At 35.4% G+C, this 13,279-nt stretch overlaps 2 protein-coding genes across 3 annotated transcripts in view; one reads left to right on the top strand and one right to left on the bottom strand.

Annotated features, from left to right (window-relative positions):
- Positions 1-13,279, top strand: part of LOC136809397 (sialin-like) — a 151,809-nt gene that overhangs the window by 113,367 nt on the left and 25,163 nt on the right. The gene's annotated exons all lie outside the window — the stretch shown is intronic.
- Positions 2,679-13,276, bottom strand: LOC136809383 (putative ammonium transporter 2). Of its 2 annotated transcripts, none has more exons than XM_067065908.1 (8): positions 13,168-13,276; positions 6,794-6,970; positions 6,387-6,524; positions 5,591-5,906; positions 5,225-5,358; positions 4,652-4,891; positions 3,949-4,184; positions 2,679-3,801 (listed from the first exon to the last, which is right to left on the bottom strand). In XM_067065908.1, the coding sequence occupies exons 1-8, from the start codon at positions 13,187-13,189 to the stop codon at positions 3,163-3,165; spliced, it is 1,902 nt and encodes a 633-aa protein (XP_066922009.1). In that variant the 5' UTR covers positions 13,190-13,276; the 3' UTR covers positions 2,679-3,162. The 2 variants fall into 2 exon arrangements, with proteins under 2 accessions (XP_066922009.1, XP_066922008.1); XM_067065907.1 differs by lacking the exon at positions 13,168-13,276 and adding an exon at positions 8,646-9,144.

The raw sequence follows: 13,279 nt of genomic DNA, 5'->3' as shown, positions 1-13,279 counted from the left end.
TCTTTTTAGCCACTGGAGAATATTCTAAAAGCATTTCGAAAACGGCTCAAGAAAATGTACTAATCGGTGCGTTTACACATTCCTTGCATTTGGCATACCATAATTGGTTGCAAGGGAATAGTTTTGATAGCCTTTTATTTTGTTTTGCGCAGGTATTCGTAAAGGGAATTGAGATCCGTTAATCCTATGTCGAGACAAAGCGTGTATTCATATTATTGCTTGAAAATATGGGACAAAGAATTGCACGATCTTCTCCTTTGTCTCTTATTATCTAAGTTTGCACGATCTAGAACTATCCCCCTTGCGACTAATTATTGTATGCCAGATGTCAAGGACTAAACCATTGAGTTTAAAGCCCTGAAAGCGCTAGAGATGAATCTTCAACCTTTCTCAAGTAAGAAAAAGTGAAGCCTTCAGATTTGCGCCGCATTTAGAATGACGGATTGAATCAACGATTTAATAAAATAGATAGACCAAGAACTTCATACAATGGCTCTTAAAAATCTTTTGTTTTCTATTCATTTTGTATTCTTTCATCTTGCCGTCTTTCCACCGTCCGCGTAAGTCATATTACAAAGAAATTAGACTTTTTACAAGCATCTCTAAATGGTGTAAAATCAATTATATCGAATTTCTACTGACCATAAACATAATTTTCGATTTTTTTTGCTTACGCCGGATCGCATTTTTAATCATCTTTCTCACAAGATATTTTTCAATATTTTTCGACAACACTGTTGCGCTTTTCAACGCATTTTCTTTAAGAACTTAAACATTTTTGAAAGACTCTAACTAAGAAAATAAACGTGCGTTCATGGTGCGTTCTTAAGATAGAAAACACAAACACTATCCAAATACAAATGTTATAATTTTAACAATGTTTACTAATTTTTAAGCCTAAAAGTTTGACTTGAAATTAAGAATATATTCACAAAATTTAGGTCATGTGATCAATATCAACCAATAGCTAATCTTAAAAAAATGCTTTTGCACGCGGAATGACATTTTAATGATGCAAAAAATCATTAATTTTTTTATTATTCTTACGCGGATCATTTCAATAGGATACAGGTCTATCTATTTTATTAGGTCGTTGATTGAATCTAGCACTTTCTTTGTTTTCACGCAGCATATTTTTACGAAATCTGGCGATAGGTTTTACCAGAGGAATGTAAAGAGATGGAAAAACAGCTTTTCTGATTACTCAAAGTTCAACGATCACTTCTATTGAAAATTCTATTGTAAAAACTTTGATTAGGTCATTAAATGAAAGTCCAGAAAAGACGGCTCGCCATACAAATCGGACGGTTTCTACATGATTTGAAGATAAAAATGAAAATTTGGTTTTCCTTTTTTGCCGATTACTAGTTCAATTTTTAAGAATAAGGAGCAATATTTTTACTAATGTATAGCAAAAGAAATTCTTAACGCAATGATATTAAATTGGTTCTTGTAAAACTGTCAGAAGTCGAGTAAAGTCAATATGAAGTTATAATTTTCTCGCGCTCTAGCTTTCCATATAATGATGCGGTCATAATGCGGTTATATCAATAGAATCGCTAGGAAATTCTGAGCAAGAAGATATAGGTACCTTTTCGTATAGGAGAGGTGTACCCAAAATATAAGCCCTAAAAGTTTGCGCATAATCAGGCTTGAAACAAAAGAATTTTGTCACAACACGCTAATTATGCAGATTTTTTATAGCGACAACAAAAGAAACCTATTTACTCGACATAAACTCCCTTAAGGGCAAGAGACCTGGTATATGACGAGCCGTTTTTCCATTGTTTTCAAGAAGCTGTTTTTCCATCTCTTTACATTCCTCTGGTTTAGGATGGAAAATAAGTGGCCTCGTTTTCCCATCCAGGAGTCTCGTGTCTAGCCCTTCAAGCTTGGAAGTCAATGCGCAAAACGCACTCAGCGAGTCTTAAAAGTCTTACTTTTGCAAAGGAAAAATTATTTCTTATAACTTTTCAATCTTCTTAGACTAAAGTACTTGCTGAGGTCAGCATTTTGAAAGGGAAACTCCAAAAACCTATAAATACCAAAAAAAGTTACTTGGAGTTGGAAATTAATTAAGCAATTAATTACTCAAATTTTGTTACACAACTCCGCGTGGTATATATTTTTGGGCTACGTCAATTTTTCTCCACCATCTGGTAACGCGTATTAATGACCGGTCCAAAAATTTCGGCTAAATCAGCCCCATGTTATTGTACCCCAGGAGTATAAAATGCTATTGACTTGAAATTACATATGAAATTTTGATAATACAAGCTTGCCTGAGCTTGCAGCCAAATTTTGAGCATATTCGGACCAGTGCAGCGGTTTATGCTGAGAGTGAGCATTTTAGGTAAACTACAGACTGGTCTGTAAAATAGCAACCAAGTGCGTGTGACTTAATCTGAAATTTTACACAGATGTTTTAGATGGTCGATGCCTACCACTGGTGAAAATTTCAATTCAAAAGCTGCCATACTTCAATCGAATTTAGCATTATGTTCAATTTCAGTACCATTTTACCACCATTTTATATTTTAGAAATGTTATGTACATACATTATTTAAATAATAGTTTTTAATGAAAATATCTTTTTTAATATAATTTACAATATTTTTCAATAAGATTGAAAATAATTTTGTACAACAATAATTGCAGGCTGCAATAGTTATCTTAGATTTACTAAAGAATCAGGCAAGAGAATAGAAAAATGGCTCGATCAATGTTTTACCCCCAATGAGATTTTTTTTTACATCAAAGCCTGCTCTAATGTTTACTTATTTTTCCAGATACATTTAAGATTGAGAGGCGCTTAAATTTTTTTGAATCGTTACTGATTATTTGGCACACTTTAAAGATCTCGTTAAAGATATTCCTTTTTTTGATATAGATAGGAGGAGCGTCTATCTTATGCTGACAACGCAGAATTAACAATATAGAATCTCTCAAAGTACGCTCACGCAGCGCGACAAGGGGAAGGAAAAGGGTTCTTGCTTTGGTTTACTGTATAAGCATGAGGAGTGCGTTAAATTTCGTCCTAGGAAAACCTGTTGAATTTTGTGCTTTGACCATCCATCATCTCAAACTATATGTTTTGCTATCTGCGAACTGTACATGGGAATATACGTGTAGTTCTACCTTGTATACTTTATTTCGTAACCATTATCGTTTGGTGTAAGCTGGAATGTTGGAAAAGGAGCTTATACTAAGATTGCTCCCTTTCTTCTTCGGCTTTTTAGGTTTAGTTGGTTTCTTCTTCCCTTGACTCCATTCGTAGATCTCAGGATCCACATACTCTTGTTTGTTTATGTTCGGTTTCATTTCGTTTTTCGTATCAAATGTTTTTAATTTACTTGATTCCCCCAAATCGATTCGATTTAGATTATTCAACTTTTTCCCAATACTAAATTCCGTCTTGTAGGGCTGTTGTGTTTTGGGTTTTTTCTCTGATGAGTCATAACCGTAATTAGTATATGTGTATTTCTCGGGAGCGAGGCTGCTTAATGATTCTTGCCGGGTGATATTTTGCGCTAGATTCGGTGAGGAAGTATATTTCGAATAGATTTGTCGATCGACGGTAAAAATCTTTGATCCATCAGGTTCCTCAAACAGTTCTTCGATAGTTCTGGACGTTTTTCGATGATGTTTATATTTGGTAGTGCTGTATTGAGACTTGTATTGATCCAGTGTAATCTGCGGGAGTTCCGGGTTCGTTAAGATTCCGTGTTCCGTGAAGTCCGCACCAATGAGTTCTTCTTCTGGTGTCATTCGTAAGCCAAAGATGAAGTTGGCCAACAGGAGCTGAAAGTTGAAGAATTTATTCAACGAAAGCTTTAGAAATTTGACGCATTAAAATACAATACATTGTAGAAAATAAAGCAACTCATATACAGAATTCAAATCAATAGACCAAAGTCCACAAGAACAAATATTATCAAAAGAAATTACCTCTAAGAATGCTGTTCCAGCAGCCCAGACAGTAATGGCAAGAACAGCTAGACACTGATAGCCCAAATAAATAAAAGGACCTCCTTTGAAGACACCTGGATATCGACTGATACCTTCCAAGTCATCTTTCTCTCCCGCCAAACCAACGACCACCATTCCCCAGGCTCCACATAACCCGTGTACCGGCACTGCAGAGACGGGGTCGTCTATTTCGAGCCAATCCATCAATTGCATACCTAAATATATTAATTTTGGAGCATCATCAGTCAAAGTAGTTGTTATGAGATTGCTCATTTTTTTTCGGCCCTGTACCGGTAGGTCTAGGTGCCGCGAACCATGTCACCCTCATTTTTTGCCCAGCCCGAATAAAGAAAACGAAAATTATGCATTTCATCTTTAGTTGGGGTGTGAACACGTATTTGAAATTAAAATTTAAAGTTGGAGTGGTGGCACTTAAGACTTGGGGACACGAGAAGTTCTTTTCGCGTTGGTGCAATGCAACTTGCTCCATCTCACCAAAAAAAACTTCTCGTGTCCCCAAGCCTTTAATCGGCTAAGGACTTTTTTCCATTATCAGGCACAATATTTTGCCAAGGTTAACATTTCTCAGAAGAGATTCCTTCACACCTGAATCAGGTTGAGCTGAAAATTCTGAAAAATACATCTCAAAGGATAAAGCATTTGTAAGTAAAGCTTAACAAACCGAATGTTGTCAACATTCCACCAGAGAATCCAATCAACAAGGCTTCCCAAGGGTTACAAATAGCACAAATAGCTGTTATCGTCACCAGTCCTCCAAGGATCGATGACGTCAAGATTCCCACATCCAATTTTCCTTTATATTTCTTGGTTAAGGAATAGGAATAAATCATGCCCCATATTCCGGCCCCTGTGGAAGCATTTAGTGTTGTGACTGCAGCTCGTGTTGCAAGCTTCCATTTTCCTAAAATTTGTATGACATGGAGAAGTAAAAATATTTTGAGAAAAACAAAGAGTAGACTGGAGTATTTTCAGTAAATGTAGGATTCTTTAGATAACCCTTCTTATCATATTACCGGATGAAAACTGCAAAGGATTTTGCAATCTTCGGGACTGTTTTTGATTATTGAAGCTTCAGTGGAAAAATACATCGATTAGTAACGACGTTAACGGACGCGTACTACAAGATTTGCGCGAGTTTTAGTTTAACGTGTAGGCTGACTGTTGAGCTGAAATTGGGTATTATCTGGGTAGTCTTGATTATTATATCATAAGTGAACAGGATGATAGATTTTACCTCCACTGACACCAAAGGTGGAGCCACAATTGAAGCCAAGCCATCCCCACCATAACATGAACGTTCCAAGAAGTACGTTCGTTGGACATCCCATGGGAGGTGTGTTCTTCTTACCGTCGACAAAAACACCCAGTCTACAAGAAAATAAATGACAAGTTTTATTCATTTGAGAAATTCCTTAACAAATTAACTTCGTGTAATCAAGGGCAACTCCCAATATTTTTTTAATTTAACTGATAAAAGTGGAACTGAGCGCTATCATACTCACTCGTGCAAATTTGATAGGAATATTTATTATTTACCGCTTTCCAACCTTTCCGATTACAGAATGAGAAGACAAGGGCGTCATATAGGAAGGAAGAATACCTTGGTTTCAGCATGATCGAAGCAATAAGGGCGGAAACACCCCCGACCAAATGTACTGGGCCGCATCCTGCGACATCTACTACACCCAATTGCAAAAAGTACCCTTGCTCCGCCCAAATCCAATGAGCAGGAAAGACATAGGATAAGAAATTGACGAAAGAGAAAAACATGTAAGCTTTCAGGTTAGCTCGTTCGGCCATTGCTCCAGATACGATGGTAGTTGCAGTGGTGGCAAATGAAAGTTGAAAGAAATATTTGGCGAAGAGTTTCCCTTCACGATCATGCTCGTCTTCGTCCGTGAAAAAATGTCCGAAACCTAATGGTTGTGAGGAAAATGAAGAAAAATAATCATTTAGAGCAAAAGTGGAAAAACTCAACTTTCTAATAGTGAGCGAGAGGAAATTTTTCATATAAAACGATGTAATCACGAATTCGATTCAATGTTCTGAAAAAACGCAGTTTGACCAGAAATGATGGTGGGAAAATCATAACGAAACAAAAAATTGGTTAACAAATTCATGTTTATTTCAGCGAAGTATCTCTGTGATCATCCGTTTTAAATTTCCACAGATATCGTGTCTTTTTAGGTGGCATGGTGGAGTAGTGGCACGCTCACCTCCTGACCGGAAAGTTGAATGTTTGAGTCTCATCAAAATTGACCAAGGAGTGAGATCATCTCTCGCAACGCCGCTAATTACTCCTGATGACGGGAAGAACCACTCTTACGATGAATATGAGTTCAGATCCTAAACATAAATCAGTAAAAGTTAAGATAAAGTTTTACAGACGAACTCACCGGTGAAGCCATTCGAATGATCGGGATCGTCACCGAAACTGAAAGCGAATCCACACACCCAATACCCAAGTGCACCAAAGATGACGTCCACCGCATTCTTCACCATAATGTTCGTCTCGTTCTTTGAAGAAACAGTTCCTGAGGATAATTGTAGAAAATTTTATGTACTACTTTATAAACCATTGAGAAAATTTCTCATTGCTGAACTTTTTAGAAAAATGGTACCTTGACAATATCTGTACTAAATACGTGGGGGGGGGGCAGAATATTATCTTCAATGTCTTAAAGGTGCTTTATACTAGCCAAACCTTTTTAGATCTAAAAATATTCTGATAAAATTTAAGGGAAACTCCGAGAAAAAAATTGGATCAAAATCATGTCAGACAGAACGTACAACGTAGTCTTACCTGCTTCCAACAACCCAAATCCACTCTGCATCGTAAAGATGATAAAAGCGGACGTCAAAATCCATGTAGCATCGCCTGCGGCATCATTGTTTCTACTTGATTCGAAGAGTTTCTGTATGGCTTCCCACGTTAAATTGGTATGGCCGATTGAACAATTGGATAGATCCATTCTTCGTTCTATGAAACAGAAAAGGAAGCCAACTTATAGGTTTTATTTTTACATAAGTGTTTCCGTTCATATCAGGACAGTGTCTGCCTATTGTTATATTATGCTGATATAAACAAAAAATGTTTTTCTTTCCCTCTTTCTGGATCATCTTGCTCCACATCCGTGTCAATCCAATGTGAAAAAGCTTGTGAATTAAAATTGATGACTAAGCAAACGATATCACTCTTATCTAAAAACAAAACCTTTAACACAAGGTCTTAAAAAGTTCGAATGTAGCCAGAAAACGTTCACAATACTACACGAGTTATCTTTAAATTTAAATCCTGAAGAGAAAATTTGATCTTTCTAATTGAATTTCATTTTGGGGACCACACCCTGCCCCCGATGGATAACCCAATACTTAGGTAATACATAAGATTTTAGCGTTATGCTTATGGTTGAAAAATGTTTACCCATATCGAGAAAGTTTTCCCTTTTCAAAATTTACCTTTCACTTACTTTACTTTTTAGATAGTGGCTTTTCAACTGCTACGAAATGATTCAAAAATTTCATACTGAGGTTTTCTTCAACATTGAAGTTGGGGTTTCATTTTGGGTTTTTTTTCTATTTACTTTTTTTTCGGTTTTTCGAAAATATATTATGTTTGTAAAGATTGATCGGGGGCGTTGAAAAATGAAAAAGCTAATACCGCGATGCAGAATTTAAAAAGCATGTGAGAAGTTCGAAGACTTAGGGATCTTTTTAAAACTGAAATGAGTGAGGTCTCACTTGCAACCCTCTTGGTGCCATCACATCGATTCTTTGTTCTAATCCCGATCACCAAAAATTCAAAATAGGTTCATCACGCAAAAAGGATTGTAATTATGTTCCATCACGGATAAAATCCATCACGCAGACGTTGGGGAATGATATTTTTAGCGTTTTATTTATTTTTTGATGTTCTAATAATAGGGCCCTTTTACGACGAAAACATGAACTCTGAAAACTAATCAATCCGATGTGTAATAAATAAAATGGAGAGTAGAAATTTTTCAAAATATTCTCTATCGTTCACTTCTTGAAAGAATAGCTTGAAGAATTTCTTAATGAAATTATTAAAAAAAGAAGTTTCATATCATTTTATTAGCGATATGAAGTGAAATTTTCTTTTCGCATCAACATTGCACCTTGCTGTTGTGTTTCATGGGAAAGTCTGGATGGTTAGAAGAATAAGAAATGAATGGAACGTTTGTACATTCACGCCAAGCTTAAAAACAGGATTTCAAATGATGTATAATGCATATTGTTGAGCTAGGAAACCACGTGGGCGCTCGTGCCGCCAAAAGTTTGGCTTTTAAAATCGAGCCTTTACAGTGCAGCCCATGAGTGCATTTAACCGAACGTTCCTGACCCTTACAGTGTAGTCTGATTTCATGTCTTATTTTGCCGAGGCCGCACCCGATAATGAGCTCGAGTTGCCGAGCTCCAAAGCTTGTTAAAAATGTACACTCTTACAGCGTATACAAAGGGTGGAACATGCAGAGGTACGAACAAACAGAGAAACTGAATTTTTGCTCTTTTGCCGATCACCGATCAACTTCCGCTTCACTCGGCTTCCTTAGCACTGCACTGAAATATCGTTGAAATCAAAAAGTTTCTAAATTCTTTCGCACAAAAAAAGAAATTTCTGTTTTTCCTCTTACCTTCCAAATAATCGAATTTTCTTTCGTCTCCTACTGACATGTTGTTCCAAAAAAAATATTGTCCCACTTTTTCAAAAAAAAAGTAAATTGATATAATATTTCAATCTCAATGTATAAGTAAATTGACGTGATTATTTTATGAAAAAATATTAAAATTTTCATTCAAATCCAAATTAATTTTCAAAATAATATTTTAAATAAATTTTTATATGTAATATTTCAATGGTGTTGTTAATATTTCATCCGCCAATATATGTTTTTTTTTCGCGTGAAAATATAGAGTAGGTTTTGTATTTTAGCAACCTTTTCATTTGGGTTTGAGTTCACAAAATTCTTCTCTTATATAAAGATTGAATATTTCAACAACTCTACCGGCAAAAATAAAAGAAAAATATGAAAATATTGTTTATATGAAATATTCCGTTCGACGGATATCTTGGGTTGGTCAAGTTCAGGATTTTCTGGAATTCCCATGATACACGGAAGAAATTTTTAATTCCTTTAAAATATAACAAATTCACTTCATTCTTACATGTCGAAAGGTTAAAACAAGACCTCCGACTTCTATGTCAAAATTTTCTTAGAAATCGTAATTGATTGACAGAGTCCCAGGGAAGGGTTACAAATTCGAATTGTCCAACAACAAAATAATCATAGTTAAAACATGGTGCCAATTCAAGTTGTCAATTTTTTTCTCAAATTTCTGTCAAACAGTCAACCCCAAGCAAGAATATTCCATTATGCAACAGTAAGGTGTATAGAATGTTGGGGTAACTGAAATATGATAGACGAATAAATCTTGGTCTAAATTATTAACTCTTTTTGAAAATTTTACTTGTGGGATAAAAAATCTATTATTGATATCTCCAAGAAATGTAAAATGAATGAATCAATCTTGATTTCAAGAATGTTAAAACATTTTGGGGCTTTTCTATATCAACATTTTAAAAAGAGCAGCAATGTAACCCTATTTAAAAATGAATTAAAACATATTTGAGGAAGTCATAACCTTAATCAGGAGCAGAAGTGAACAGCAGACGAGTATAATTTAACGCAAAACTGAAATATTTTTTTATAGAATATTAATTTGTATTCAAAATATTAATATCGTATTATCTGTGGTGTGCATTATCGTAAACGCCTATATGAATTTATCATAAAAACTTAATTTGTTTACTTATAAACGCCTTAGACTCGAAAAACATTAAATTGAAAAAAGTTTACAACACCTATCGAAGCTACCGTTAAGGATTAAACCATTTCATTTTGATATTTCCTCCTAGCGGAGGTTCAAGTAATTGGAATTACTCAAAATTATTCTACCTTACAAATATGTAACTTAAAAATTGGACTAACATTTACAAAATGTACTCAGTTTTCTATTATTTAGCGAAAAATCTTTCCAAGAAAAGGGACAGAGTCATGGCGTTTTAAAATACAGGCCTGGCAAACTTGCAACGATTTTATGCAGGCCAAACTAATTTAATATTTGAACGAAATTAATTGGTGTGAAAAATACCCTCCTTAGTCTGCTAAGGTCGCTTCTTTCGATAATACTTTAAGCAATATTTAGACTTTTATACGGTCAAAACTGGAGAAGCTGGATTTCTTTATATTTTTGCCTATATTTACAAAAAACTACATTTATTTTGATTAAGATGAAAATTACGATGGCTTGCGTAAAATCGCCGCAGCTGCATGTTTGCTAGGCCTGTACTTTAGAACGTCATGGACAGAGCTAATTTTTTTAAAGAAAAATAAGTATCCTGCCAACCAAATATCCTGGTGCTTTTTTTTCTGTAAAATCCCCAAAAGATGTCCTTCAAACATTTATTCTTCGAGTTCCAATCACCAAAATTGTAGAGTTACCACTCACCTATGAAACTTAGAAACTCGAGATTTTCAGTATGACTGCTCCCTTTACTACGTTCGATCGACATCTTGATTCGAATAAGTTTGCCTTTATGGTTTAAAAAACGCTCAAGTCCGTCATTCAATTAAACATTGCATAAGTTGCTCTGGGTACGACGTTATAAATAAAAATCTCTAAATCTCTAAATTTTTTGTCAACTTTCATAAAACTTCACTAAAATACTCGTGAACCAGAATAAAAGTATCAAAAAATGTATTTAAAATCTAATTTATTTGGTTCTGATTTTTTCTCCCTTTTAAAGCACATTTAGCCTTAATTACAAATTTCCCAATAATTTTTAAAACACCCTACCGATAAAAAAACCCAAACAATCTAGACACTTGAATAAAAGTTCCTCTGGGTCTATTTTCTACAACTCATTCATTTCTCACCAAACATTTTGTTTATCCCACCCTTTTTCGTACGAAAAAGCTTCAAAAAAATAAAAACGAAACAAAACTTAATTTTCAAAATTAATTTCTAAATCGTTTGGTGCCTCTGTCAAAATTTTAAACAGTTTTCTTTCTTTTTTTTTTGGAAAAATATTCTCCCAAAGGATAGGTGAGAGATCCTTTTATACGAGTTGTCTCTTGAGGTTATCCCGTCTATTGGTTTTAAAGCCCGAAACTCTTGTATGGGAAATGAAGAAACTTATTTACCATCCAAAACGCTTCATCAATGTGTATTCAAACAAATGTCAGCAAAAATTTCGCAAGGTTTCGAAAAAAAAAGAAAGAGCTGGATTCAATCCGCCATTCGGAGATTTTTCGAATTAACGTGAGTCGACTGTAGTACCAACCAAACTTCACTTCTTACTTCTTCATATCATGCTGCATATATTCCAGGACTCCGGCTAATTGTAAAATGAATTGCAGTAGTTAGATATGCCCTCCGATGCATCAGAACGGGTCTTACCCACGGTGGAGTAGGAATCACAGCGCAAGCAGACATTGTAACCCTGCAGATGCGAGCTGCCGAGCCATGGTGTATACCACGACACTCGAACTACACGGGAGAACGGATTCAGGCTCAGATACAGAGGGAGGCTATAACCAATGGAGGAGAGTGCACTTTATTATCGTATTACCTTATATGGAAACTAATTACTCTCCATGAATAAGATAGCCTACCTCCTGTATCCGACCCTGGATGTCCTCGCAGATGTAGATCCTCCTAAGTGTCTCGGCACACCACAATGTCTGGAATATCTACCCATACTCTTGTATCAGAGTTATGGTACCCCATTCCCCTCACATGGCATAGGTCGACGAATTGTTGCCAAGTGAATCGTAGTGCCACGGTGGGTATCGAACTCGAGCCTCCTGGACAGGAGTCAATCACAATAACCACTATACCACTACGCCTTGCAGTAGTTAGCCTAACAAAATTTAGTTGCTCCTAATAAGACAACAATACTAAAACCTGAAAAACCAAGTCCACACAATCGATAACTCCGGACGTTTAGGGCTTACTCTTGGCTTACTCTTGGCTTACAGGCAGTGCTATATACGGTCACTAGTGACATCCAACGGGAAATCAATTATAAATAGGATTATAAATAAAATGCTGATGATGACGTTGAAGAATCAGCTGATTGGTTCATAGCTTCTAATGCGAAAGAATCGATGAATATCGAGTACTGTTATCGTTTTTGTACTGTCGTTAGACATCAATTAATGATATTCAAAAACTAGAGTTTTCAAATATTTTATTCAGCTATCGTTGGAAAGATTATTCAAAGTTTTCAACCCTTATACTTACACTAAAATTCAATTCAATTTGTGAATTATGATCTTCAATATTTCGGCTACTCGTCAAGACAATCAAAAGAAGGAAATTTTTTACACCGATATCGAGTGATGACGAAACAAGAAAACATAATAATTCTTGTATAAGGAATGTTACAGTCAAACGTACCACTTGTGGTCAAATTGCTTAACAACGATCAATATGACTAAACAAACCCCAACCGACAAAATTAAAAGTTACCATGGGAAAGTCAGGTAAAATTCAATTGAAAATTCAATACTTGTTTTGAAAAATAAGTTTCAATTTCAAAAGTTTAAATTCTTATACACCAATCAATCAAGTCATCTTGCGCACACGTTTGACACGGCAATTCTTGTTCACCGCAAAAGTTGGTTGACCAACAGAAACGGTGAAAATAAAATCTTCTGGTAATAAAACCATGAATTCAGCACAAACGCAAAATCAGAAAAGAACCAATGATAGCCTAGGCTGCTTGTATCCTCCAACGAATTTGTGCGTCGTTTGGAACGCAGGAGAAAGAAATTAGAGGACGTTGCGTCAACTGATATTATAAAAGGGGATAGAAAAGATTCACATCTTTCCAGAGTTCGCAAAACAAACTTTAAACTCTTATTCTGGAATGCCCCTCAATCTATAATTTGTTTATTTACCTTCTATAAACACCAAAGCGACGTCCAGGTTTCAGGATCACAAACATTTGGCAAATGTTTTTCTCACAGTAGGTCTTATTGAAATATTTTTGCTATCTTGATAGAAGAAAAGGTAAACTTTGGTTCAAATCAAGAAAGAACTTTAACTTTATGTTCACAAAGTTAACCCTTAAAATGAGAAAAATATTACCTGTACAATTTGTGTAATTCATTCTTGCAGTAGTTCGCAATTCTCATATAATTTGAAAGAAAGATCTGCAAGTTGGCCAACTGCTATATCTAACCCTTCTTTTACGCCTTCA

The sequence above is a fragment of the Clytia hemisphaerica genome, unplaced genomic scaffold (assembly GCF_902728285.1).
Source record: "Clytia hemisphaerica strain Z4C2 unplaced genomic scaffold, Clytia hemisphaerica genome assembly, whole genome shotgun sequence".
Taxonomy (NCBI): Eukaryota; Metazoa; Cnidaria; class Hydrozoa; order Leptothecata; family Clytiidae; genus Clytia; species Clytia hemisphaerica.
This window is presented reverse-complemented; position numbering and strand designations above follow the sequence as displayed.